At 30.5% G+C, this 27,904-nt stretch overlaps 2 protein-coding genes across 8 annotated transcripts; both read left to right on the plus strand.

Moving 5' to 3' along the window:
- Window positions 1-1,418: 1,418 nt before the first annotated feature.
- LOC107613193 (phospholipase D alpha 1-like) lies at window positions 1,419-7,963 on the plus strand. The gene is made up of 6 exons (XM_088497213.1): window positions 1,419-1,465; window positions 2,416-2,505; window positions 3,010-3,084; window positions 3,671-3,950; window positions 4,972-6,546; window positions 7,298-7,963. The coding sequence occupies exons 2-6, from the start codon at window positions 2,437-2,439 to the stop codon at window positions 7,744-7,746; spliced, it is 2,448 nt and encodes an 815-aa protein (XP_088353339.1). The 5' UTR covers window positions 1,419-1,465; window positions 2,416-2,436; the 3' UTR covers window positions 7,747-7,963.
- A 971-nt stretch (window positions 7,964-8,934) lies between these two features.
- On the plus strand, window positions 8,935-14,053 carry LOC107613191 (uncharacterized). 7 transcript variants are annotated; one of them, XM_016315077.3, is made up of 6 exons: window positions 8,946-9,319; window positions 9,423-9,575; window positions 10,662-10,906; window positions 11,597-11,684; window positions 13,390-13,456; window positions 13,797-14,053. In XM_016315077.3, the coding sequence occupies exons 2-6, from the start codon at window positions 9,520-9,522 to the stop codon at window positions 13,848-13,850; spliced, it is 510 nt and encodes a 169-aa protein (XP_016170563.1). In that variant the 5' UTR covers window positions 8,946-9,319; window positions 9,423-9,519; the 3' UTR covers window positions 13,851-14,053. The 7 variants fall into 7 exon arrangements, with proteins under 7 accessions (XP_020965698.1, XP_020965699.1, XP_020965693.1 ...); XM_021110039.2 differs by lacking the exons at window positions 13,390-13,456; window positions 13,797-14,053 and adding an exon at window positions 12,905-13,284 and having other exon boundaries at window positions 8,935-9,319; window positions 9,423-9,467; window positions 10,657-10,906; XM_021110040.2 differs by lacking the exons at window positions 13,390-13,456; window positions 13,797-14,053 and adding an exon at window positions 12,905-13,284 and having other exon boundaries at window positions 8,935-9,319; window positions 9,423-9,467.
- Window positions 14,054-27,904: the final 13,851 nt, after the last annotated feature.

A 27,904-nucleotide genomic window follows, 5' to 3' on the forward strand; every position in this document is an offset into this window, starting at 1 on the left:
TATTATAAGCTTAATTATTTTATTATAATAGATTTAATTATGAGTAGTGTTAGAGACTCCGTATATTTTATGATTTTTAGTCATTTAATTAGTCATTATTTATATTTTTATACATCAATCTAAAGAAAGTCCAATACAATTAGTAGTGTATGATTATATACTTTTTTTTTATTGGTTAAATGCTAGTTAGATTTTGATTAAAATGTTGGCTTTTTGGATTTTTTTTTAATTATTTTAGTGACTAATTAGTACATATGCAATATTTTTATTTTTTTATTATTAGATAAGTTTAAATTTATTATAGGAGAATTTTACATTAACCTCCAATGATAAATAAAATGTGTGAAAAATCGATAGCCAAAAATAAAATTATACAAGATATATTTCTATGTTTCAACAAGGTAGATAGATATTAATATTTTTTTTTGTGACTGGATAGGTATTAATTTGAAACTGTGTTTTATATTTTAAGAAGGGACTAATTTATTTTAGAGTATATTTTTTGAAGACTTAATTATTTTATAATAAAATTAGATTAAAAAGGATAAAAATATCAATTTGTCTAATGGAAATAATTTTTAAAATCTATAAAAAATCATAATATTTTATCTAAAATTCTTTGATAACCAATTTGAATATTTACTCAAAAATTTTTATATGACTACTAATTAAGCCCGCCATAGTTTAATTAGTATAGTTAGTTTTCTATATGTTTTATTTAAGTTGAATATAAAGTAGGAAAAGTATAGGGTACCAATATATTATTTGTCAATTTATTGTCAATAAGAATTAATTATTATATTTTAAACACATATATAAAGAGACACATCCAGAAAATATATCTAAAAAGATACTTCTATTAAATACAGTCATAAAAAATATATTTTTATTACATACATCCACAAAGACACTTTTATTAAACATAATTATAAATAAGAGTTGGCAGAAATGTTGTTGATAACGTAACAGGATTGTATAAAGTATTATTGCTTTCGACTTTTATTCTCTTACCCTACCTACCTCGGTATACCTCCCAGGTATAAACATTTTAAAAGTTTGGGGGATAAATGGTATATAGGAAACAAAGTGTGGATAAATTAAATGAAAAAATAATGCAAAGATTTCTCTTTTCCAAGTAGGCATATCCTTTACCAAAGTTCTACTTCAAAGTTACAACAAAAATCTTCATAACATTGTGGACTTCCTCAAAATTAAAGTGATAGAAGATTCTATAGAAACTTAGGCATCTCCCTTGTAATAGAATACACCTTTCTTGAAATCTAAGGGGAGAATTTATTCAACAACTTGAGTTTTCCATATACACATCCATATATCTCTTACTTGTGAATTAAGACAAAACGTGTATCTGATTCTTCCTCTATACATATAAATATAAATGTACCTATCTAAATTAAACCATGTAGCTTCATCAACATTTCCCCAACATTAGCCTTATCTTCATTCTGTAAGTACTCTCAGCACAAAAATTTTCCTTTTTTATTATCACCACCCCATCATTGATTCTAATTAATTATCTTTTCGATAGGAGGAAGTATGGAGTATATGTATAATGTGTACAATAAGAGTGTAGGAATGTTCAATTCAGTAGGATATCAGATGTTTATTATCCCTGGTATTCGGATGGTTATTCTGAATAGTATGAGTATGTATTGTGTTTGAGAAATTAGTAGTATTTTATCCTGGATATTCATTTTTTAACTCATATTGGGCCAAATAAATAGCCCATTTTACACATTGTACAAATACTCCATTGACTCTCTAGCGAAATTCTTTCGATAATATTAGAAAGACAAAAAAAAAAGAGTTCAATAAATAGTTTAAATTTATCTTATTTAATATTTTTTTATTATAAAATGCATTAAATAAAGTCGAAAATAATAAGTTTTGACAATTTTTGGATAAAAATTTTTGTTTTCTAAAAGTTTTTACTATCTTATTCATATAGCCAACTCTTACCTAGTAGAAAAATTCATAGGAATATTTGTTAATTATTATTTAGTAAAGTTTTACTTTATCTATTTTAGACTATAAGCATGGATTATTATTATTTTTTACCCTTTAAAATGTTCAATTTAGTGTCAGAATTATATGCTATGATTTAATTTAATTACTTTTCAAGATTGTAGTGAGGAACTAAAAAATTAAATCACAAAATGTAACCTCAAAACTAATTAAATTAAATTATACTTATAATCTGAAAAATGAAATTGGACATCTACTGGCATGTGCAGCCAACTTTACCAAAATGAAGAATAATGCAGGACTAGTTGTTATTGTTGTCAAATTATTATCACATGTCATTAATTGATTCCAGTTATTTCATAGTATTATGCTGAGAAAACTCAATATATCTTTGAATCTTTTTATTCATATTCCTCATTTTTTTTTAAACAGCAAAAGCGTGGTAAAAAAAACATGGTGCATTTGCTGCATGGGAAGCTAGATGTGAGTATATATGAGATTGACAAGCTGCAAAATCCTAAGGTGACTCAATTTGTTTCCTTTTTTCTTTCTTTTACTTCTAATCTTAAATCATTCTAACTAGAGATTTTTTTTTTCTTTTCTTTGGATATTTAAATTGATAAACAGTGAACTCTTTAGAATGTATTTGTGTATTATGTATAAATTTATGTGTTGTTTCAAATACTTTTAATGTATATTTTGTATTTCAACGTATATTATACACAGATGATTGATTTAGTGACTAATTTTTTATATATACGTGTGATCTTTAGTAGTGTTACATATATAAAAAATTTGACTTATTTTTTCATATTTGTTTCAATTAGGCTGTTTAGGAATCATAAGTTTTTCTTGTAAAGGAGCATGCTTCTATGATAATTATTACAATGCTTTTCAAAATATAATAATTAATTACCACTAGACACAAGATTTAATTTCCATTCTATAGAAAGTAATTAACATTTCTGAATTCTTCTTATTGTTCTGTTTCTGTTTATTCATGCTTCTAAAAATTTTGGAACCAAGGGCATAAGTGCAAACCTGGGGAAGAAATGTCTTACCCAACTCAGGAACATTTTTCTCTGCCATTGTCAACCAGAGGTATCTTAACATTATTCACTTGTATATCTCTTTTCTTTCAAGATATTTGATATTTCATTTTCATTTGTATGATTTATATATTTGAAAATGAGTATTTATTGACATTCCACCTAATTTAAAGGTGAAAAATGAGAATTTGGATGTTAGAATTGAATTTACCAAAAATCTAACGATGACAAAATGAGTGTTAACACGACATATAAAATGTTCACTACAAGAAAATTTAATTTTACCAACGACCTTACCGATGGTGATTAATGAAGGCGTCGGTAATTGTTGGTAAAAATGTCTGCATAAATCGATGACGGCGTGAACCGTTGGTAATATTAAAATAATTATAATAGTGACAGTATAAACCTTCAGTAATAACAGTGTTATAAAAAAATTAATTTATATGTTTAAAATACTAGACAAACCATAAACATAATAAGTCTTCTAGCTCATATTTATACACATAATAAATATGTTTGTGAATCCACTTTTATTTTTATTTTCCAAGCAACACAGTTCATTTTCTTCATTCATGTGCATTAGAATTCACCTTCAAAAGTTATTGTTCTCAACATGTGAATATATTATCATGCAGGTTCTTCCATTGGGTCTATATGCAACAGTTGATTTAGATAAGGCAAGGGTTGGGAGAACAAGAATGATAGATGATCAACCAACAAATCCACATTGGAATGAGAAGTTTCACATATATTGTGCACACTTGATCTCACACATTATATTCACTGTCAAACAAGATAACCCTATTGGGGCAACCCTAATTGGAAGAGCTTATGTCCCAGTTGAACAACTCATTAATGGCAACATTGTTGATACTTGGGCTGAAATACTTGATGAACAACATCATTCTATACAAGGTTATACATCACTTAGTCTTTGATTTAATTTGTTCTTGGTTTTTTAAAAATTGAATTCTGTTTAGGTTTTGGGTAAACCAATAAAAATGCACTTGAATTTTGTTATCGACAAAAATGCTCTCAGAAAATTTTAAAACACGACAAAAATGTGTTAAATATGTATTCTCAAAAAATGCTTTAAAAATTGAATTTTGATGTTTTTTGCAAGTAGATTAAAAAATGAGATATTTTTATTTTTAAAATTTGGTTAATTTTCGCTAAGTATATATTTTTTGTGGTTTTTTGTCAACAACTAATAATACTTTTAAAAAATAAAAAAAAATTATAAAGATCAAAATTTCATCCGATTTTTTGTGTGTATTTTTTAAATAGTTATCTAAATATTTCTATAAAATTTTGGATCTAATACATAAACGGTTTATCAAATACAAAAGTTGTTTGTCACTTACTTTTTTTGGGTATTTTTCTTGCGTTTTTTAATTTTTTGAGGACATTTTTATCGATAATAAAATTCGAGTGTATTTTTGTCAACAATAAAATTATTCGGCTGCATTTTTTATAGTTTACTCATTAGGATTTGTTCAAAATTAAGGTTGTTCCTGACTTGCTTTTTTAATTAGTACTATCAAATTTAAATTATATCTGTGATTACAATGTGTCTTTATGTAATAAAAAACATAAAATTTTTACTTTTCCAATAATTGATTTTGGAAGACTATATTTAATTCTGACATGAGGCACAGAGGCAGAAGAATTTAAACCAAAGAGATTCGAGAAATCCTATAGAATTGAGTTTGGTTCTTTTGGCACTTCCCTCCTTCTATTCTCTTTAAACTGTTTGCTACATCTTTGAATTGTTACTATATATTAATGTAAATTATATTCAAATGCAGAGATATAATAGTTGAAATGAAGTTATTTTGTTATAACAGAACATTCTTATATATTCTGTAACATAAATGGTAGTTAATACAATTAATGAACTAATTCATTCCTTCAACAAATGCAAATGCAAATGCAGGTGGGTCTAAAATCCATGTTAGAATTCAATACTTTGATGTCAAGAATGATTCAAATTGGTCTCAAGGACTAAAGAGTCCACAGTTTCAAGGAGTTCCACACACCTTCTTCAACCAAAAATCTGGCTGCAAAGTTACTCTCTACCAAGATGCACATGTCCAGGACAATTTTTCGCGGCCGATGGCGCCATCCGAAAGAAAATTCTATGAGCCTGCAAGATGCTGGAAAGATATCTACAATGCAATAATTGATGCTAAGCATTTCATTTACATAACTGGTTGGTCTGTTTACACTGAGATAAGTTTGGTTAGGGATCAAAACCAAAGGAATTCAAGTATCAAACTTGGTGAGCTTCTTAAAAAGAAAGCAAATGAAGGTGTCAAGGTTCTAATGCTTGTTTGGGATGATAGAACTTCTGTTCCGGATTTCAAGAAAGATGGTTTGATGGCAACACATGATCAAGAAACAGAACAGTACTTTAAGGACACAGATGTTCATTGCATCTTGTGTCCGAGGAATCCGGACGATGGAAGAAGCATTGTTCAAGGTTTTGAGATTTCAACAATGTTCACTCATCATCAGAAGAGTGTGATTCTTGATGGCCAAGTTGAGGGAGAATCGAAGAAGCGAAGTGTAGTGAGTTTCATTGGTGGAATTGATCTATGTGATGGAAGATATGATACTCAGGAACATCCTCTGTTTTCCACTTTGAACAATGTCCACCATGATGATTTCCATCAGCCGAATTTCCCCGGCGCTTCCATAAAGAAAGGCGGTCCGAGAGAGCCGTGGCATGACATTCATTGCAAGCTAGAAGGGCCGGTAGCATGGGATGTTATGCACAATTTTCAGCAGAGGTGGGAGAAGCAAGTTGGGAAGATTCTCCTATTCTCTTCTAGCATGCTAGATGATTTTCTTGTGCCTCAAGCAACCTCGGCGAAGTTCAATGATGAAGAGGGTTGGAATGTTCAAGTGTTTAGGTCTATTGATGGTGGTGCTGCTTCAGGATTCCCTGAAGATCCAGAGGAAGCTTGTGAAAGAGGACTTGTTAGTGGAAAAGATAACATCATTGATAGAAGCATTCAAGATGCATACATCAACGCGATTCGTCGAGCGAAGAATTTCATCTACATTGAGAATCAGTACTTTCTAGGGAGTTCATATGGTTGGAAATCATCTGACATAAAAGTTGAGGATATTAATGCTTTGCATCTTATACCAAAAGAACTTTCTCTAAAGATTGTTAGCAAGATTGAAGCAGGGGAGAGGTTTTCAGTCTATGTTGTGATTCCAATGTGGCCGGAAGGAGTGCCGGAGAGTGGCTCGGTTCAAGCAATATTGGATTGGCAGAGGAGGACAATGGAGATGATGTATGCTGATATTGCTGAAGCCATTAGAAGGAAGAGAATTAAAGCACATCCTAGGGACTACTTGACATTCTTCTGCCTTGGAAACCGCGAGGCGAGGCGAGCCGGCGAGTATTCGCCGGCTGAGGCACCTGAGCCTGGCAGTGATTATAGTAGAGCACAAAAGGCCAGGAGATTCATGATCTATGTTCATGCCAAGATGATGATAGGTAACACATTCAAAAATCTCTTTCTATTTGTTTTCCCTCATGTTTTCAAGTGTCTACTATTCCAACTTTTTCTGCCTTTTGCTGATTTATAATGCTCCCTATTTGATTTTGCTCTTTGTTGTTTGCTTTGCTTTTATTTTTTAAATTCACTAATACATGTTGTCCTTTAGACTGCGTTTGTTTTTGAGAACAGGATAAGACAAGACATAAAAGATAGAGACAAAAAATATAATAATAAAAAATTAACAAAAATAACGAAAGAAAAAATAAAAAATAAGTTGTGTCCGTATGTATTAAAAATGAGATTGAATGGATTGGAGCGTGAACGTTTGTATATAGGTAGTCTAACAATATTGAATTGAATATATTCTACTATATTAGAATTGAAATTGAGTAGGTTTAAAAGTTAAAAAGATTTCGCACTTATAAATTATCTAAAAATCTTATCCTTAAGCGATGTGAGAGTATAGCCAGAAATTAAATATTTGAATATTTAATATTATTTTTTAAAAGTAGAGGTATTAGTACACAAAATTCAGATGTGTATAAAAAATAAATACAATCTAGGTATGGAAACTAAGAATTAAGATTTTGAAGTAAAAATCACATCAAAATCTAAGAACAATAAAATTATTGTCCATATGGTGTATGAAGATTTAGGGTACAAAAATAGTTTCTGTTCTCCTATAGTTATATCCTTGTTTTTGTGATAATGATGAGGATTCATTCTTGCAACTTTTGCATGATGCAGTTGATGATGAATACATAATCATTGGTTCAGCAAACATAAACCAAAGATCAATGGATGGTGCAAGAGACAGTGAAATTGCAATGGGTGCATTCCAACCATACCACTTAGCATCAAATAATAAGCAACCAAAGGGTCAAATCTATGGTTTCAGGCTTTCATTATGGCATGAACATCTTGGTGACACAAAAGACAAAAGAATCTTGTTAGACAATCCAGAGAGTTTGGAATGCATCAAGCTTGTGAACAATCTTGCTGACACAAATTGGGACATATATTCAAAGGAGAATTTTGATGAGAAAAGACCCTTTCACCATCTCATGAAGTACCCTATTGAGGTATCCAACAATGGAACCATAACAACACTTCAAGGGTTTGAACATTTTCCTGATACCAATGCTAAGATTCTTGGTACCAAATCAGATTACCTTCCACCAATTCTCACCACCTAACTAGTACTAGTGTCATTACTTATTTTTCTTTAATTAACTAATTATTATCATGGTGTGATTATGTTTAGAAAGTTAAACAATGCAATTAATTACTTGTGTATCTATGTACATACATGATTGATGATTGATTATTTGATTTATTGTTGTATCTTTGTAATGTATTGTGTTGAAACTTGTATATAAGAATCTCTCACTATATTTTTACCAAATGGTAGAAGTTAATTTCTATTCCGAATAACAATATAACACAATTTTAAAATAAAAATTAAGAGTCAAAGTTAAGTGGTAAATCATATTAAAATTATTTAAGAATGATAAAGTGACTATTGAATATAAAAAAAAAAATTGGTGTACAATTTGTTTTTTTTTTTTTTTTAGTTTTTCCATCTTTTGTGCATGGCTTTCCTACACTCCATAATTTCCAAGTATAAAAAAGTTCTGTCATAATAAATTGTTTACAGAAAAAAAATAAAAAATTAACAAAATTTATTATTTTTGTCCAATATTTTTAAGAGTAGTGCTAGGGAGCCAATGGCTTAAGTGTACAATGTGTACAATGGGCTAAATCTTTGGTTTATGAATCAAATGAATCAAATGAACATCACCTATAGCAGAATAACCATCCGAATACCAGGGATAACTAATAAACATCTCATGTTATAAAAAGCTAATTTTGGGTTCACCAAGGTTCGAACTCTTGACTTTTTGGATCTGGAATTCTTATACCATGTCCTGAAACCACTCATCCTAAAAGTGTAACTTGACAGGACAATGTAACACTAATAATAATATCTCTAATACTTTCCAAACCTTCATTGTACACATTGTACGCTTAGGTCATTGGCTCCCTATACTTTCTCTATTTTTAATCATAAGCTCCATTCATTTAGTTAGCAATTCAACAAAACTAACATTTTAAATATTATTAATTAATTATTAATTAAAAACAAAAAATTTTGCTGGACTGTTAACATTTTTTATTGTTTATTTATTTATTTATACACTCTCCTATACTTTGAAGTTTGAAGGAGTTTTTTATTTTTCATTTTTATTTTTTTTTATCTTGACTAATAGATGATATATCATAATCAAGTAGTTCTCTCAGCCAACTCAGCTAAAGATAAGTCTTAAATCTTAATTAATAGTTTGTTCCAGCAATGCTCTATGAAAATGACAATGAACTTCATATTTGAGGGGAAAAAAGAAGAAAAAATAAAATAAATTTTCAGAAAATGAAATTTTTAATAGTAATCTGCCTTCCAAATAATATACTAGTAACTATTTTCAAGTTTCAATTCAAGCAGTACATGCTTCATTTTGTTTATCCATTTAATTAATTAAAAAAAAAAGACAAAAAAGAAAAAGAAATTAAGTAAAAAAAAAGAAGAAAAAAGGTTATTGGGGTTCTCAATCCAACTTTAATTTCCAACCTTGGGGCACTAAATTTGATTGATCTTATCCAATATCTGTTAACCAAAGAGGATCAAAAATCCTTTGGCTGTTGAGAAAAATGAAAACAAGGCCAAAGGCCAAACCTTTATATAAAACAATTTGGGGAAAGAAGAACAACAGTGTAAGTTCTTACCCAAAAAAAGAAACAATTTTCGCATTTATTTGTTGAATTTTTATTTTATTTTATTTTATTTTATAAACGGTGTTGAATTTTTTGCATGCAGGGTGCTAAATTTTGTTTCTCCATATTAGGGTTTTAGGATCTTAAGGTGACAGATCTCTCTGTCTCTCTCTTTCTGTTTCTGCATTTGGATTTTGTAAATGCAACTCTGTAGATATCTTCCATCTTGGCTTTGTGAATTTCTGGCGTGTATGGGGTGAGTTCTCTGTTTCTCTTTCATTCTTTCTTTGTTTCTTTTGTGGCAGAGAAAAACAAGAAAGAGATTGAGTTTTTGTCATTTTATCAGTTTTGGCTGAAATCATATGTTTCTACCCGATTTGACTAAATCATAAATGAAACCCACTTCAATGGAGAAACTTAAAAAAAAAAAAAAGATTTAATTTTAGTTTGTATCAGTTCAGAAATTGTGCTTTGTAGATCTAGAATTCTCTTATCTTAGAGGGATATAATGGAACTAATTATGTGCTGTTTTTTGTAGTTCTTGATTTTCAGGAGATTAAAAATTTCATGTCCTTGTGTTTGCTTTGCAAATTCTATGCTTTCTTGGATAGTTTAGACTGTAGAACATTCTGGATAGTATTTCAGGGAAATATTTGCTTGTACTTGCTTGCATGCTAAGCAAGCATCAGATCTGATAAATCTGGAAGTTACCTGTTTGAGTGATGGATGGTTTAAAATTGCGATTGCGCAACGATTCAGAAAGTTGCAGGAAAATGCATACATAAAGGCCTCAATTCCTGCTTTGATGCCAATTCAGTGGCACAGCAACATCAGTATTGTGATCACAATTGCCTTTTGGGGTTTGATAAAGTAGGAAAAGACTGAAAAGAGAATAGTAAAACATGCTATATTTAAGCATCTCTTGGGGGTTTGATCAAAAGAAGAAAAAAAACTGAAATTGGCAACATCTTTTATATTGCAATGTAGAAAGACTAAAGTTATAAGAAGTTTGTATCTCTGCAGCATGCTAATTGACCTGAGAAATTCTGCAAATATATATATATATATATATATATATATATATATTTCAAAGTAACAAATTTCTGAACTTATCCAGAAAGTAGGTATTACATCTCTCGGTTTTATTTTCACTTTACTTTAAATTATAGTAAATGTGTAAGATCTAATGTCAGAATTTATTTTGCACTTGGAATTATGATTTGTGCCTGCAATTCTTGATCATCAACACCTTTTTCTTCTTTTGTTCAAATTAGTAGACAATATATAGTTCATCATTGGTGTTAATCACACTTGTGGATGTATGTCTTTTGTAACAGAACAGAGGTTGCCTTGGACACTTCACAAAAATGCCAGCAATTCTTTTGGTGGACGAGGCATCCGTAGGACTAATACCTCATGACCAAGCTGCAAGGAAAGACAGCAGATCAGAAGATTTCTGGAGCAGCAGCACTATTGACATCGAATATGCACTTCGGTCCCAGAGGAGTGCCTCATCAATTGGCATATCCTTTGATCCTCAAAATAGTGCTGCCCTTGCGAACGATCATCCTGAATTTGTCAATCATGGTATGTTTACTAAGATGTGCCTATATATCAAGCATAAGGTCGTTGTTGCTAATCTAAGTTCTTGGATAGAGGGGGTGTGTGTGTGAAGTGTATGGGTTAAGATGATGAAATTGCTCTACCCTTTCCCCTTGCTATGGTATTCATAGGAGGTGACAGTGTTATTAGTTATTAATGTCGAGCAGATCTTATGACACTGAAGAGAGTATACCTTATGATGTACATGTGGACTAAGGTAAACAGGAGACTAGATGGACTAGTAGCCATTTTCTCTGCTACTGAAACAATCTTGTTCAAATCATAATTCAGTTGAACATTTTTACATATTTTGCCAAGTGCCAAGTTTCTTCATATTTTCATGTAACTTTTAGATCAAACCCCTCTACTTTCGAGTAGTAGGTTTTTTGCTGGGTATTTGATCAAATAGGATCATCCAATTTTTATAAAACCTGTCACTAAAATAGATACCTTTTTATTGCCTCTCCGCACTTCAATGTTTCCAGTAATTTCGCTTATTCACAAGAATTACATCATGCGAAGATGTAATTTCTACTTACGGAATTAGTTTTGAATTTCCTTTTCTTTTTTTTTCATTTTATAGGATGTTGTATTACTTTATTTTATTTGTTTTGCATTTTCCTGCAGATCTATGAAACTGGTTATCTTGTCAATATTAAAGTTTGATGGATGCAGGTCTTATTCTCTGGAACCAGATGAGGCGACATTGGGTTGGAAATCTAAGGCAGCAAAGGCGGAAACAAGTTGGAGAACCCAGATTAAGGTAAATATAAAAATTAACCCTTTTAAAGGAAAGCTTAAGTTCTTAGGCTACAAATAAATGTGTTCAGATCTGGTATCCCATTAGTTAGATAAGGAAGCTAGGACTATATAATAAATAGAAGAAGCATATATCATATTCCCCTATGCAAGAAGCTGATAATATGACTGCATAAATTCTGTTCCAGACATGTGCAGCCTCTGCTTGTTTCTCTCATTTTCCACCACAATATGTTACAAAAATCAAAGAGACCTTCCTCCATTTCTTTTTCTTAAATTTTATTAAAGGGTGGGGATTTTGTTTAGGGAAAAGCTCTACATCCATGTAAAAATTACATGGATGGTATCCAAGTAACTTTCACTCCACGCCCCACACCCCTGTTTGTTTTACACGCGCCTCTTATAACCTATATAACGAATCCTTATTTTGCGTTATCAACTTTTCTCAACGTAAACTTTTTTATACAACGTAAACCTCTTTCGCGTTCTTCTCCTTCTCCCTCTCCCTCTCCCTCTCCCTCTCTCTCTCCTTTCTCCCTTCTCCCTTCTCCCTTCTCCCTCCTCCTCCTCCTTCAACCTAATTAAATTCGTTGTTCTCCTCTTTCGCGTTTTTCTTCTCTGCATTATGGATCTGGATTGATTCAACGCAATTATCTTCATCGTTCATCTTCTTTGTTTTTTTCTTCGATCTGCACTTTTGAATTGAAACAATGAATGAATCAACTTCAAATCAGTTGAATGAGTGCAATTTTGATGATTCTTCTCAAACGCATCAATTTGATGAGGTTTGGATTATTGAATTCTGAATCGAATTTAATGGAATGAAATTTTTAATCTTATTTGAAGTGAATTGAATGGACTGAGGTGATCTACATCTGAATTGAATTCAATTGAATTGATAATATGTAATTGTCAGTAATTGTGAGTAACTCTGAGTAAATGTGAGTAACTTTTCGGTTCGGTAAGTACTAAAGAGGTGGTTCATCACTTTCATGTTTTCGGTTCGGTCCGCAGAAAGGAGTCTAACAAAAATTAGACCAATATGTTCTATTTTCTTCCCTAAGCACTATATAATTGTTTCACCGTAATTAAGATTTCGGTTCACCACAACTAAGATTTCGGTTCACCTTGAGTACTGTATTCGGTTCACCATGAGTACTGTGTTCGGTTCATTCTGCACTATTCAAAACTCTTCTTCCTCACCTTCTACTGCTTCTTCACCAGAGAGAAGGAGGAAAAGACAAAAATACAGCAGCAACAACAACAAAAGAATGACGATAAGAAGAAAACATGTGAAGAAGAAGGAACGCGAAAAAGGAGGAGAAAGAGGAACGCGAAGAAGAAGGCGAAGAAGAAGAAGACGCTCCGTGCGTAAACGAGCGTGAAAAGAAGAAGAAGAAGAAGAAGCGTGGGACGATTTCGTGTGTATTGGGCGGGAGAAGAAGAAGAAGCGTGGGACGATTTCGTGTGTATTGGGCTCCGTTTTGTTTTTGTTACAATAACAATCCTTTGTATAAGTAAAAAGATAAATTAATAGAAACAAAACAAAATGCATGGATGATTGGCTACAACAGCATTGGTGAAGAGGCTTGAAAGTTTGAATTTGTGATTGGTTGTTCGTAGCTATAGAATTCAAATTGAAGTTATTTCGGTTGTATCTTTTAGGATGTTTTGATTATGCTTTAACTCTCAGAATTCATGTTTCACAGTTGGAATGCAACCTATGAGAATCTCCTTGGAACCGACAAGCCTTTCCCCCAACGAATTCCCTTGGGAGTAAGTTCTTGCATACTAGGTTCATTAAATTTTTTGTGTATTTTTACATTTAGACTAAACTACCTAATTGGATCTTCAAAGATACACATAACACCAGTTTAATCTCCAAAAGATTTGTAACATCAACTTACTCAAGAAAAAATAATGCGACAGTAGTTTAGTTCTAGAAGATTTATAACGTCAATTTAGTCTCTGAAATTAAATGTGACGTCAAATAAGCCCATGAAAAAGAAAGGACGAAATAGATGTCGCATGTAGTTTTCAAAAACTAAATTAATGTCACAAATCTTTTAGGGAATGCATTACTTTCCCCTAACTGTTACAGCATTATACTTGGCAGGAAATGGTTGACTTTCTAACTGATATTTGGGAGCTAGAGGGTCTATATGACTGAGCAGGGAAAATATGTTCCTTTGTTGTTATCAGTAGTAGCAGTATTCTGCTAATAGTTTGCAAGATAAAGGTGATTAGGTAGAATTTGTTCATATAAACATTCTGTATAATTGTATCAATTTGTGGTGTTTCTCTTTCTATGTCAGATCACATTATTTGTATAAATTTTTTTAGTTTAGAGAACTATTTTTGAAACACTAGCTTAATATGTCTAACCATGAGATGTCTTTTTTCTTAAGGAACAAAATTGCTCATGTATATATGCACATTGCGCAACCATATACATCACATTCACAAATAGAGCATGAAATTGATACACAAATTACACAATTAGATTAGGATCTTATAGCAAACTCAATTTAGATCGAGTAATAATTCGTCTTAAGCTGCATCTCTACAAGTAATCATGCAAAAATCATTGAGGTAAATTCAGATACAAAGGAAAATTTAATTTAATTACGACGGTATTATTGAAAGATACAAAGCTCGACTTGCAGCGCAAAGATGCTCTCAAATGGTGGAATATAATTATTTTGACATGTTCAGTCCTGTCGTTAAAATGATAATTCTGGAGACTTTTATTCTCTATCACTTAAATGTTAATACTATTTTTTTGCATGGTGAGTTATTAGAAGAGGTTTATATGCGAGTTTCTTAAGGTCTTTAGCTCCGAAAGGTGTATTGTGCAAGTCGGAAAGGTCTCTCTGTATGGTTTGAAGCAAGCGAGTAGACAATGGAATATTAGATTAAGTTTGTTTTTGAAGAAACACAAATACTCTAAATCCAGTTATGATCAAATTAAAGATGTCATTTCCCACTACAAGAAAATAGAGTTATTTTAACACTTTATTTTTTAACACCATAATTAAATGTCAAAACTAAAATATATTTTTGACAAATATCACAAATGTCAAATTTTCTATGTTTTCTTGATGAATAATTTGACCGTAGAAAATTACTCCTCAATTTTGACACTCATTTGTTTTCAATTTACTCCACTATTTTTTTTCTTCTTTGGGCTATGTTAATTTTGATATCATACTGCTCTCAGTTTAAGATTATACTATTCATTCTTTATCTTCAAAATCTCAATTTATTCTTTAATTTTAAGATCTCATCTCATTCTTTGTTATATTTTTTGTTGAAAATATTTTGTAGTCAATAAGTGTCAAAATAAATAGTATTTTTGACAATTAATAAGTAACACAGAAAATATGTTTTCAAAATTTTTTAACAAATTATTTTTGACAGCCAATATTTATCAAAATAAGATTTAAATTTTTTTCACAATCACTTATATGTTAAAAATACTATTTTTAACAAAACTTTTATTAACATATTTGCATAGTTAAAATAGTGTCAAAATTTATTTTTTTGACAAATTTTATTTTTCTTTTACACATTATAACCCTCAAAAATACTCTATATTGTTGTAGTGCCCATAACTAACTAGCACTTGAACAAGAACAAAGGAGAAATGAAGGAATAATAAGGAGATCGGAGAATATAAGAATATACTCAAATAGCTACTTAATAAATTGTGTCGGATATTTTTGTTTTTTAAAAAATTTTATTACATTGAGATTTCTAAATTTTATAAAAGTAAAATATATAAATTTTTATTTTAGTCAAATTCGTTGTTTTTATTTGGATAAATAGGTTCTTAAAAGTATGACAAAATAACTTATATATCTTTATTTTTTAAGGTTTAAAGATTTTAGCCTAATAAAAATTTTTTAAAAGTATGACAAGAGGACTTATATATCTTTATTTTTTTAAAGTTTGGAGACTTCAGCATAATAAAAAAATTTTAAAAACAAAAACGTTGGATGCAAAAATCTTTAGAGATGTATTTGAATATATACTGGAGAATATAATTATAGGCTATTTTACATTGCAAAATGAACATTATTACTACTATTACTATTATTTTATTATTAATTTGGTCAAGTTTGATAAGACATGGGCACCATGGAAATGTTGTATGTAGCCCCCATTAATACCATTATTATTATAATCATTAAGAGAGGTTCATTCAATTTCAACCCATAACTGATGATATGATAAATCACCACATATTATTGTTGCCTTTTCAAAAGGGACACGCCAATAATATTATTATCGAAGGGAAACGAATGTATGGCTTAGCAACCACTACTACAAATAATCTATGGTTCTCATTTAATCCATATCTTTATTGTATCTTTCTTTTTATCATCTCTGTATTTAATTCATCATGCTGCATTATTAATTTTCCTGTGGACAAGACACAAATAAATAAAGCCACAAAGGTCTCTTTATAACTCATTGGTGTTCATAATTTTCTGTGAATCATACCCCATAGCTATGATAGTCCGATCCACTCATATGTCGTTACACTATATATCTTGATGGTTCACAAAAATTTATATAGTGTAACGATCATATATATATATGATGCACGGATATGAATACGGGACATTTACACGGACACGATATAGAACACGTAGACACACGAATATAAAATTTTTATAAGATATAGAAACACAACATATATAAAATATGTTTTTGATAAATTATAATGATATTTTAATATTTTATTAATAGTAAAATATAAATTAATTTTTAATTATTTTTAATATATTTTTTAATTATATAAAGTATTTAAAATATTTTTTGTTTTAATAATTAATAATATATACTATTTCTAAACTCATTTTAAAAATATGTGTTAAGAATAAGGCTGTACACGCTGATATGTGATAGTATTTAGGTGTGTCCAAACACATCCGAAAAAAAGAAGAATTGCTTATTTTTTTTAAGACATAGTTTGACATAAAAGACACGTATGTCAAACAAGTGTCGATAAGTGTCGTATTCGAAATTTGTCCGACATGCGAATATGACAAATCAAACAAGTGTGCGTGCTTCATAGTATGCTATTGTAATCAAATTTCACATACAATATTAATTAAATTTCATATAAAATGTACGTGCTTTTTTGTTTATAGTTATGGTTAAATTTTATATACAATAAATATCACACTAAATTAATATTTATGAGTAAATTTTATAAATAATATAATCAAAAGGGATTTATATTAAAAATTCATAAATATTATTATTAAATTAAATTCAAAATATGAATGAAAATATAAAAATACAATAGTAACTTATTTTTTGTATGTGTTCATTAAAAATGTGATTACTCTGTTGTTAATTTTTTTAATTCTAGTAATTTTCATCATTAATTACTTTGTTAAAAGAATATATAAAATTTGTATTGATATATGTAAATGTATTGTGACTTATTTATTTATTATATAATATTTACAAAACAATTTTTAATTCAAAAATGCTACGTGTATACTAAAATTAATCATTATGTATTTGTGTATAAATTAAATATATGTGTTATTTAACTTATTTTTAATGTATATTTTATATTTTAACATATATTTTATATTAGTAACTGATTTTGATAGTTAATTTTAGTGTACACCAAACATAGTTATTTTTAATTTGTTGTTGATTTAAATATATGATTTTAACACACAACTTTCCGTCCATTTTAGCATATAAATCAACTTCTATTTGTACAAAGTGAATCTATAAATATAGAATAATTTAAAAAATTAAAAAGGTTTGAACCTTAGCATTTGTGTAGCTAGCTAGATAGATATGTCAAAATTAATTAGGAAAATTGGCTTCGAGTTTAAGGTGATTATTATTATTAAAACATCGACGTCCAAGCTTTGCGTGAACAATGAAAAATAATTAACATTCTTAACTGAGGCGGGTTCTTATCGAATTAAATATAAGAAAAATGCATGCTACTTGCATTGTCTACTTGCTTATACGAATATGATGCTTCATAAATAATCATGCACGAGCAAATAAATAATAATATAGTATTTCATGTTGTTGCCTTATTAAGACTTAACCTAAAAAGGGGGTGAACTCACGAATAATAAAATATTCACGTTTGAATAACAGAAATATATGTTTTGAGTAATACTTAGGTTATTTTTAGTGTTTTTTTTCATAATAACATTACGAGAATATAAATTTTTTAAAATTATATTAGTTTTATTTTGACATTATAAATAATAAAAAATTAAAAAATTTATAAAATTAAATTTCTTTTACAAAAAAATTATATGGTAAAAAGTCTTTATCAACTAAAATTATATGTAGGAAAGAAAAAGTTTAGGGACCAGCAATTTTATTGAATTGGGGAATGCTAGGTAGACAAAAAAAATAGTCGGAACTTTCCTTATTTAGCATTCATTAATTGTTGCGACAATTAATAAAAGCTAAATAAGGAAAGTTATGGCTGTTTTTGGCTAATATTTTTTGGTTACCAAACATTTTCCTATTGAATTTTGGCCAGCATGTAACCAGCAGAGAAAGGTGAGTCATTAGATGAAATCTCACACCAATCTCACACCATTAAATCATCATTGATGACTATTTGATGGCTATCAATCACAAAAGTTGCTGGTCCCCTAGCATTACTCATAAATGTTTGAAGAAAGAAAAGTGAAAATATAGATTAGAAAAATAAGCAGTAAAAATTTAAAATTAAACAAAAAAACTATAATAATAATAATAATAATAATAATAATAATAATAATAATAATAATAATAATAATAATAATAATAATAATAATAATAAAATGTACGTACAATATAAGACCCACATATTACATATTAATAATAAAATGTTGTATATTGAAACAAATATACAAGATTAATTAAAATGAGTATAAATAACATATCTAGTTAAATAAACATTTAAAAAATGTGTATATATACTAGGAAACTAAATAAAAATAGTTCATTAGAAAAGCAGGGACGATGATGTGTTTATTTAGAGTTTAGATATTGTCAAATTAATTAATATATATAGAGCAGGTACACACTTCCAAAACATCACATAATAAAGCTAAGAATAATTATATATTAATATTATTGAATCCCAGGTCTAAGGTTAGTTACATCTTCAAGAACAAGAAAAATGGGTTAAGAATTACATCTTCAAGAACAAGAAAATCTTTCTATATATATTTTAACACAAGTGGACGACAAGCTTCAAGGAAAAGGGAAAAAGGGGATCTCTATAATTTTAATTTCCTTTTATATGTTATTATATATTGATCAAAGTACAATGCATGTTCCATAAGGTGAGAGAACGAAGCATATGGTTGAAAATTAAAGAGAAGGATTAATAGCTTCTCATCAGGATCAAAATTAGGTGGTTCGAATGTAACGAACTTAACTTAAAAAAAAAAAAAAAAAAAAAAAAAAAAAAAAAAAAAAAAACACAAGATCTAGAGTTGGTGATAGTGATCTTTAGCTTGAAGCAATGAACCTGTAAATTTAATGGAAACAAGGAATACGCGTGTGCATATATAGGTTAGGTTAAAATTAAATTAACTTTTATTCTATATTTGTATCATTAATTTGGTCTAAGTATAAATTTACATTTTAAATTTTGTATCATATAGCAACGGTTTTAGACAATTGCAACTTAACTGTCGTAATTAACTATCCTTTTGGGATATATAGTATCAACATGACGCAAGAAAGTTATTAATTTAGGGAGCCACTCAGATAAAGACGCTTAAAACATCTTTTTTTAAAGATGTTTTTTAATAATTAAAATTTAACATATGTAATCGATGAAATCGTATTATTTATATCATAATTATTAGATCGAACAAACCGATTTGACAAAAAAATCGATGAACCAAATTTTAAACCGGTATAAATTAATATTTTTTTTAAAATGACTAGAATACCTCTATTATAGAAAATAATTAAAATACTCATATATATATATATATGTTAATTTTGAATCTTAACTCCATGACGGCACAGAGAGAAGAGAAGGATTAGAATTTAGGATTTTTAAAATAAATAAATAAATAAATAAATAAATATATATATATATATATATATATATATATATATATATATATATATATAAAATAAGAGTATATTGTCATCTTTTATAACAAGGGTATTGTAATTATTTTCTATAAAAAAAATTAATTTAGATCGGTTTAAGATTTAGTTTATCGATTTTTTTGCCAAATTAATTTATCTTATCCAATTTTGACAAAAATAACATAGTTTAATCAGTTATTTATATTAAATTTTAATTACTAAAAAATATCTTTAAAAAAAGACGTTTTAGACATCTTTATCTGAGTGGCTCCCATTAATTTATTATCGACAAAGCTTGAAGCCAAATACTAAACATAAATAAACTTAATTAATTCAAATTTTAAATTTTAAAATTAAAATTAACTTTTTTTTACTTATTATTTAAGTTGTTCAGAAAAAATATTTTCTTTATACTTTTTCATAAACAACTCATATATATAATATATCACTCTTTCACTACACATAATTCTGGACTCCTATATCTTTTTTCATGACTTAATTCAGTTATATTTGGTTGGTGGATAGATTAATTATGTGCTACTTTTAAATAAGGGTGCTGCTAATAAAGGAATGTATTTATTAAGATTACTTATAATACAAATTTGTGAGGTGTTCATTTTTTACATAATAATACATTACAGATCAGAATGTTGAAAATTTAAAAAAATTTAAATTTTTAATAAAATATTTTTATATTAAACATGTTAACCACCGGTGTCTTAGAAAAGAAGAAACTTACATGCATGCATGAGCATGATGTGTATTATACATTTATATACGCTTTCATGGATAAACCGAATCAATATATGCCGACCCAAAAATAGAATAAAAGTGACGTGTAAGTGACAAAGTATGATGACAGAAGTGTCTGTTAAGAACTACGTATGCACTAATTGCTACTTTGTATTTTATGGTGACTACGTTATAATGGTTATACAATTTCAAAAATAATTAAAAAGTGTAGTTTAAATAGAAAATGTTTGACAAATAATAAAAAAATATGTTATTTTAATTTTACGATAAATTACCTAAATAAAATAGTTACAAACACATATTATCATATTACAACTTTTTTAAACCCTAAAAATAATTATAATTTTTATATATCTATGTACTGCCCGGTTTACTAGATATTTATGTAAATCGTTAGCGGATTCTAATTTAATGTAAACCGCTACTGGTAGCCGCAGTTTACGTAAAGAGTGACATATGCAAAAACTGCTATAGACAGCAGCGATTTCTGAAAGAAGACGAAGATGCATAAACTGTTAGTTGTACGTGAATCATGTCTATGTAAACTGTGGCTGCCTCTAGCGATTTATTCTCATCCACAATTTTACATAAACTGCCACTATCTATAGCGATTTATACATCTTCGTCTTTCTTCAGAAACCACTGCTGCCTATAGAAATTTTTGTATATGCCATTCTTCACGTAAACTGCGACTACCAGTAGTGGTTTACGTTAAATTAGAATCTGCTACTACCAGTAATGATTTACATAAATATCTAAAAGTTACAATTGCATTTAGGGTTTGAAAAAATTGCAACCTGATAGTATGTATTTGTAACCATTTTATTTAGATAACTTATCCTTAATTTTAATTATATTTTTTAAAATATACTAAAGTTTTATAATCGTAGAAATTATAATCATAGTTATCCATATAAGTTATCTAAATATATATAGAGTTTTTCTATTTTGTATTTTAAGAACATATGTTAAATTTATAAATTAAAAGTTCTTATTAAAGATTTAAAAATTTAATTTTTAATGTATTTATTTGTCTTCAATAAATAAAAATATTTAAAATATTTTACTAATAATAAATTTATTATGTATTTTTAGGACACATGTTAATTAGACTTTTTTTATATATATAAAACTATTGTCTCTGATATTCTATATGATAATAACATGAAGCTTTATTTACAATGTATATATACTATGTCTTAACATATAGAAAAAATATAAATAAATAATTTATAATCAGTTAACTTTAAATAATTATAATTAATAATTATTAATTTTATATTTAAAAAAATAAAATTTAAATAATAACTAATTAGTTAACATAGAATATAATTAAAAAATATTTGTTGATTTATTGTTACTAAATTTTTGTTAACTATCTAACGGAATTGGTTGTTTATTTATCTCTATGCTAAACTTTAAAAGAAAATGGAATATGGGTGGTAGGTACCACTCCTAAATCCTAATTAAATAGGACCTATTGTTTGGTGATATTATCTTAATCTGTCTTAATTCCTCTTAATTAAGGTGCATGGGCCTAACTTTCGAAGTTCAATGTATCTTTTAATTTTGACCAAGATCTAGATCAGACTTTTCTAATTTAGCTTGTATGCTCTTTTAAAAGCTAATTATTAATTATTTATACATAAAACTTTTGTTAAAGAGATGTGTAGATATATTTGAATGAAAACCATTATTAGGGTAGTGATGATAATCATGATAATAAAGTACAAAGAAATGAGATTCAAGATTCATGAATTATTTTAACGATGGATAAAGTGTATTATCTCTTATTAATTTTTATTAAAAAAAATTAAGATTATTCTTATCATTTAATTGATTCAATTTTATCCTTTAGTTTTGTCTTTATTTTGTTAATTTTTTTATGATCAATTATTAGCTAATTTTTTATTATCAATTTTATCCTTTTATTATATCTAATTTTATGGGTTAAGTATGATTTTGATCCTAATGTAGAGGTCGAAAATTTATTTCATTTTCGGCCTTTTTTTCGCTACAAAATGGTCCCCAAGATTTTAGTTTGTTTTAAAACCGTCCTTAAGACCAAAATGCCCTTTCCCCAACTTTCCCTTCTTCCCTAAAATTATGCAGAAGCACCAGCAGAAGCACAAGCAGAAACAGAACCAGAAGCAACAACAACAATTAATCAAACAGAAGCAGCAACAGGACAACAACAACAACAATGAATCACCAATGAATCAACAATGGAATCAAGTAGAAACAGAAGAAGCAGGAGCAGAAATAGAAACAGAACAACAACAACAATAACAATGAAACAATATAATCAATCAGAAGCAGAATCAACCAGAAACAATAATAATAAAAAATCAACAATATAATAGAAGCAGAATGAAAGAAGAAGAAGAACAAGAAGAAGAAGAAGAAGAAGAAGAATGGAAGCGGAATCCACCGCCATCGAGTACCTCCGCGGAGCCCAGAGGAACAGCGGCGAGATCCAACCACCGAACGACGACGAGCAACGACGGCCCTGATATTTGAAGGCGGAACTGCGACTAATTCTGGTGCTATTGAACGGCGGCGGAAGCGAAGAGCAGCGGTGGCGGCGGCGACAGCGAGGACCCTTCCCCCTCTTCTTCCCGAACCCCCCTTCTCCCTTCGCATAACCCCTTCCCCCTTCCCCCTTCCCCCTTTCCCCTTTACTTTACGCGTTTTCTTTCTTTTTTTATTTTTTTATTAAGGGTAATTTGGTAATCCGGGAGGTTCTACCGTCTGCGGAGGAAATTAGGGAGGCATTTTAAGATTGTGAATCTTCTAAGGCCCCAGGTAGTGATGGATACAATATGAATTTTATCAAGAAATGCTGGGAAGAGATTGGTCAGGAGTTCACTGCAGCGGTGATGGAATTCTTCCAAAGGGCAAAGTTACCATCAGATGTGAATATAACATGGGTGACACTGGCCCCAAAATTTGTGGGTGCTAAGGAGATCAAGGATTTTCGGCCGATTAGTTTGGTGGGATGTGTGTATAAGGTGATTTCGAAGGCACAAGTGAGAAGAATGAGATCGGTTATGCCGGGCTTGGTGGGAGAGACTCAGACTGCATTTGTGAAAGGCAGAAAAATTCATGACGGTGCTCTCATCGCCTGTGAGACGGTCCATTGGCTCAAGGCGCGGAGAAAGAAAGAGGCAATCATTAAACTGGATTTTCATAAAGCTTATGATAGAGTCAGATGGAGTTTTGTGGATATAGTATTACAGAAAATGGGATTTGGACAGTGATGAATCCATATTTGACGATATATTTTGCTTTGATTTGAGTGGATCTTATCATATAAACCCACATTTATTCATCCAAATAGCATGCTTTTGTGTTTTCTCTCTAGATTGTGCCTAAATGTGAAAACATGCATTTTTGTGCTTAAATTAGTTATTTTAATCTCACTTTTATGCCACTCGCTGCCATGATATGTTCGATGAGTGATTTTAGGTCCTAAAGGCAAGTTTGACAAGGCAAAAGTGGAAGGAAGCATGTACAAAGGGAGAAAACATGAAGAAAACAAAGGAGAAGCACACATCGGAGTGTGCGTGTGCACGACCTAGTGTGCGTACGCAAAAAAGCCACAAAACCATGTGTACGTACGCACGACAACCTGTGCGTACGCACAAGAGGAAAATCAGCATGTGTGCGGACGCACACACCTGTGCGTCCGCACACGTCCCAGCGTGTGACTCATTTAATGGAAATCGTTGGGGGCGATTTCTGGGCCTCCAGAGCCCAGTTTTTGGACTTCTAAAGCTGATTCTTCCTATATTAAGCAAGGTCTCACTCCATATGAGGGGGCGAAATTAGGATTTAGTTAGCATAATGTAGGTTGTTCTCTAGAGAGAGAAGCTCCCCCCTCTCTCTAGAATTAGGGTTTGTTAGTTTAATTTCTTGTAATTTCTACTTTTAATTCTTGTTTCTATTTACTTTTTCTTGTCATTTATTGTTATTTCTTCTTGTTCTTCTTCATTTCTCTTGTTATTTTCTTTATTTTGTCATTTTTATACTTATGGATACTCTTTGTTACTTTAATTTTAATTAAGCAAATTTATGTTTCCATGTCATTTATTGCTTTCTCTAGTTGTTATTGTCACTTTCTTGCTTTGGTAGTTTTAGATTTTATTTTATTGCAATTTAATATTATTTTATTTTCATGCACACTAAGTATTTGATAAAATGCTTGGCTTAGTTTTTACTTAGTTTTTTTCCACTCTTGGCTTGAATTTGATGACTTTGGTGATCCTTGAGTCATTGATGTCCATTCTTGTTTGATACATTAGAGTAGTTAGTTGATTTGGTCTCCCTTGACTCTATGTGACCCCTTAGTGTTGACATAGGACTTAGGGATTGAAATTAACTATGCCTATTTGACTTATCTTTGATGTAACGTTGACTAAGTATGATTAACTCTTCATAATCATCATGTGTTTGTGGTCAATGGCTAGGATAGGTAACCTTAGCTCTCAATTACTTGCCAAGAGGTTTTCTTGCATTTGAAGTCTCCTTTCCTTGCATTTAATTGCGTTGACTTTTATTTTTTTGATGTTTAATTTCATGCATGTTTAATTTTCACACTCTTTGTTGAGAAATTGGGTGTTTGGGTGGAATTGAGTTGTGGATGTCCATTCCGCATTGTGTGAGAAAGGTTAATTGGTTTGGTTTCCATTGACGCTAGTCTTTCACTAAGTAATTAGTGAGTTGACTAGGACTTATGGATTGAGATCAATTACGCCTTTGACTAATTCTCAAGGAGGATTGATTGATTTGGATTGCTTCCACACAATTGCCATGTTTGTGGTCCATAACTAGGATAGGAATCCTAAATTCCCCAATTCTTGCCAAGAGTTGCCTTTTACTTCCTTGCATGCTCATTTAATTTCTTGCTATTTACATTTCTTGCTCTCTTGCTATCTTCCAATCCCCATGCTCTCTCCCCTAGCCAATAAATGTACACTTAATTGCAACTCCTGGGGAAGACGACCCGAGGTTTAATTACTCTCAGTTATTTTGTATTAGATTTAATATTTGATTGTGAGAATTCATTGTTGGTTTGGACTATGCCACCAAAGAATTGATTTTTATCTTTTGATTGATTCTAAACCAATGTAAATTCTCATACATCAGACAACATTAGAGGAATTGGGTGAAGGAGTATGTCAGTACGGCTACTATGTCTGTCCTGGTTAATGGGTCACCATCCAAGCCGTTTAACATGGAGAGATGCCTCAGACAAGGGGATCCTCTTTCTCCATTTCTGTTTGTGCTAGTGGTCGATGTGTTGCATCGGATGTCGGGAGAAGCTGTCAGGAACGGGCGCATTGATCCGCTACTGGTCGGAGGAGAGCATATCGAATTGTCACACTTACAATTTGCAGATGATACGATATTGTTTTGTCCCCCGATAACAGAGACAATCGTGAATTATAAGAGACTGTTGCGGTGTTTTGAGTTAATGTCGGGGCTGAGCATCAATTTTGATAAGTCAAATCTGATATCAGTGAATTGTGAGCAGGAATGGATAGATCATGCGTGTGGTCTGCTGGGGTGCAAGCAACCGGTATTACCAGTTAGGTACCTCGGAATTTCCTTGGGTGCGAATCTGCGTATGGTGAAGACTTAGAAACCGATAATAGATAAGGTGGAAGAGAAACTCAGCATGTGGAAAGCAAAGGTCCTAAACAAAGCGGGCAAGCTTGTTCTCATCAAATCAGTGCTGAATAGCCTACCGATATATTACCTAAGTCTGTACAAGATGCCAAAGGCGATTGCGGATAAGCTGATTGCGTTGCAAAGGAGATTTATGTGGTATAAGGGGGATGGTAATGATGGTATCCCGTTAGTTAAGTGGGAGTTGGTTCAGGTACCAAAAAAGGCTGGGGGCTTGGGGATTGGAGATGCAATGCTTCGGAACACAGCGCTCTTGTTTAAGTGGTGGTGGCGGTTTTCAAAAGAGGATTGCCCCTTGTGGAAGAAGATTGTATACTCGTGTAACAACCTGAACCCTGCTGTAATGCTAGTAAATCAGCAGCTACCAGTTAAAGGAGGGCCCTGGAAAGACATCTGCCAATTAAATATAAAAGAGCAGAGGATAAAAGACAAAATGCTTACTGGCCTGGCGATGGAAGTAGGGAATGGAAGGAGAACCCTGTTTTGGGAAGATAACTGGCTACAAGGAGGGCCCCTGAAAGTGACTTTTCCAATACTCTTTTCTATTTCAAACCAACAAGGATCTATGATAGGGGGTTGTGGTTTTTGGGATGGGCTCGAGTGGATATAGAACTTCCAGTGGAGAAGAGAGTTGTTCCAATGGGAGCTGGAACTTGTCCACCAGTTTCATGAGAGGCTAAGGCCGGTGAAGTTGTCAGATGGTAAAAAGGATAATATGGTGTGGAAGTTTGATAGTAAAGGGGTATTTTCTACCAAATCTGTTATGCAGGTCCTACAATCGGAGACTCTGTCAGATGAGATAACGAGTTATAGTTTCACAAGTTCAGTTTGGAGAGGAGTGGTACCTCCGAGAATTGAGCTTTTTGGATGAATTGTGCTTGTTGGTAGAGTTAATACCAAAGAGAGGTTGAGTAGCCTAGGCGTTATTATGCCCAGTGATAATATCTGTGTACTATGTAAGAAGGAGATAGAATCGGTGCAGCATTTATTTCTTCTATGTGAACTAACATGGCAGGTGTGGTGCAGTTGGTTGAGGTCTTTTGGTGAAGTTTTGGCTATTTCTGGAACCATAAAGGAACTGTTTGAGAGTTGGACTGGTAGGCATAAGTGAAAACAAGAGCAGAAGAAGTGGCTGACTGGGTTCTTTGCAGTGATTTGGAACATTTGGGTGAAACGTAATGTTAGGATTTTCAATAATAAGGAAGCAGGTGTTGAGTTCGTAAAAAGGAGGATGTTTCTGAGCTACAAAGAATGGACCGATAGTGATCCTTTTGGTTGTTGATGGCAATGCCGAAAATGACAGGGATTTTATGTATTTCTATGTAGTACTTGTTGTTTGGTTCGTTTGCTCCACTTTACTGTGTTGAATTTTCTTTGGTTAAAAAAAAAGGGTAATTTGGTAATAAAAATAAAAAATTTGAAAAAAAGGACGATTTTAAAACAAACTAAAACCTTAGGAACTATTTTGTAGCGAAAAAAAAGCCGGAAATAAAATAAATTTTTGGCCTCTACGTTAGGAACCAAAATCGTACTTAACTCCTATTTTATTCTGTGGTAATCCTTCATGTGAAAAGAAAAAAATACATCTATCATTTCCATCCATTATTATTATTGCATTAATCTTTTTTAAAAGTTATTTAAAAATTTAGGTCACTCTTCAAATAACGTTACTTAACTTTA

The sequence above is a fragment of the Arachis ipaensis genome, chromosome B8, assembly GCF_059453495.1.
Source record: "Arachis ipaensis isolate K30076 ecotype BB chromosome B8, ASM5945349v1, whole genome shotgun sequence".
Taxonomy (NCBI): domain Eukaryota; kingdom Viridiplantae; phylum Streptophyta; class Magnoliopsida; order Fabales; family Fabaceae; genus Arachis; species Arachis ipaensis.

Bases quoted from the DNA above. Each gene is read 5' to 3' on its own strand.
- LOC107613193 (XM_088497213.1), top strand. From the start codon at position 2,437: ATGGTGCATTTGCTGCATGGGAAGCTAGATGTGAGTATATATGAGATT. The intron at 2,506-3,009 runs GTGACTCAATTT...TTTGGAACCAAG, and splicing joins ACAAGCTGCAAAATCCTAAG to GGCATAAGTGCAAACCTGGG. The intron at 3,085-3,670 runs GTATCTTAACAT...ATTATCATGCAG, and splicing joins TCTGCCATTGTCAACCAGAG to GTTCTTCCATTGGGTCTATA.
- LOC107613191 (XM_021110034.2), top strand. From the start codon at position 9,520: ATGCAACTCTGTAGATATCTTCCATCTTGGCTTTGTGAATTTCTGGCG. The intron at 9,576-10,661 runs GTGAGTTCTCTG...GTAACAGAACAG, and splicing joins GAATTTCTGGCGTGTATGGG to AGGTTGCCTTGGACACTTCA. The intron at 10,907-11,596 runs GTATGTTTACTA...TGATGGATGCAG, and splicing joins TCCTGAATTTGTCAATCATG to GTCTTATTCTCTGGAACCAG.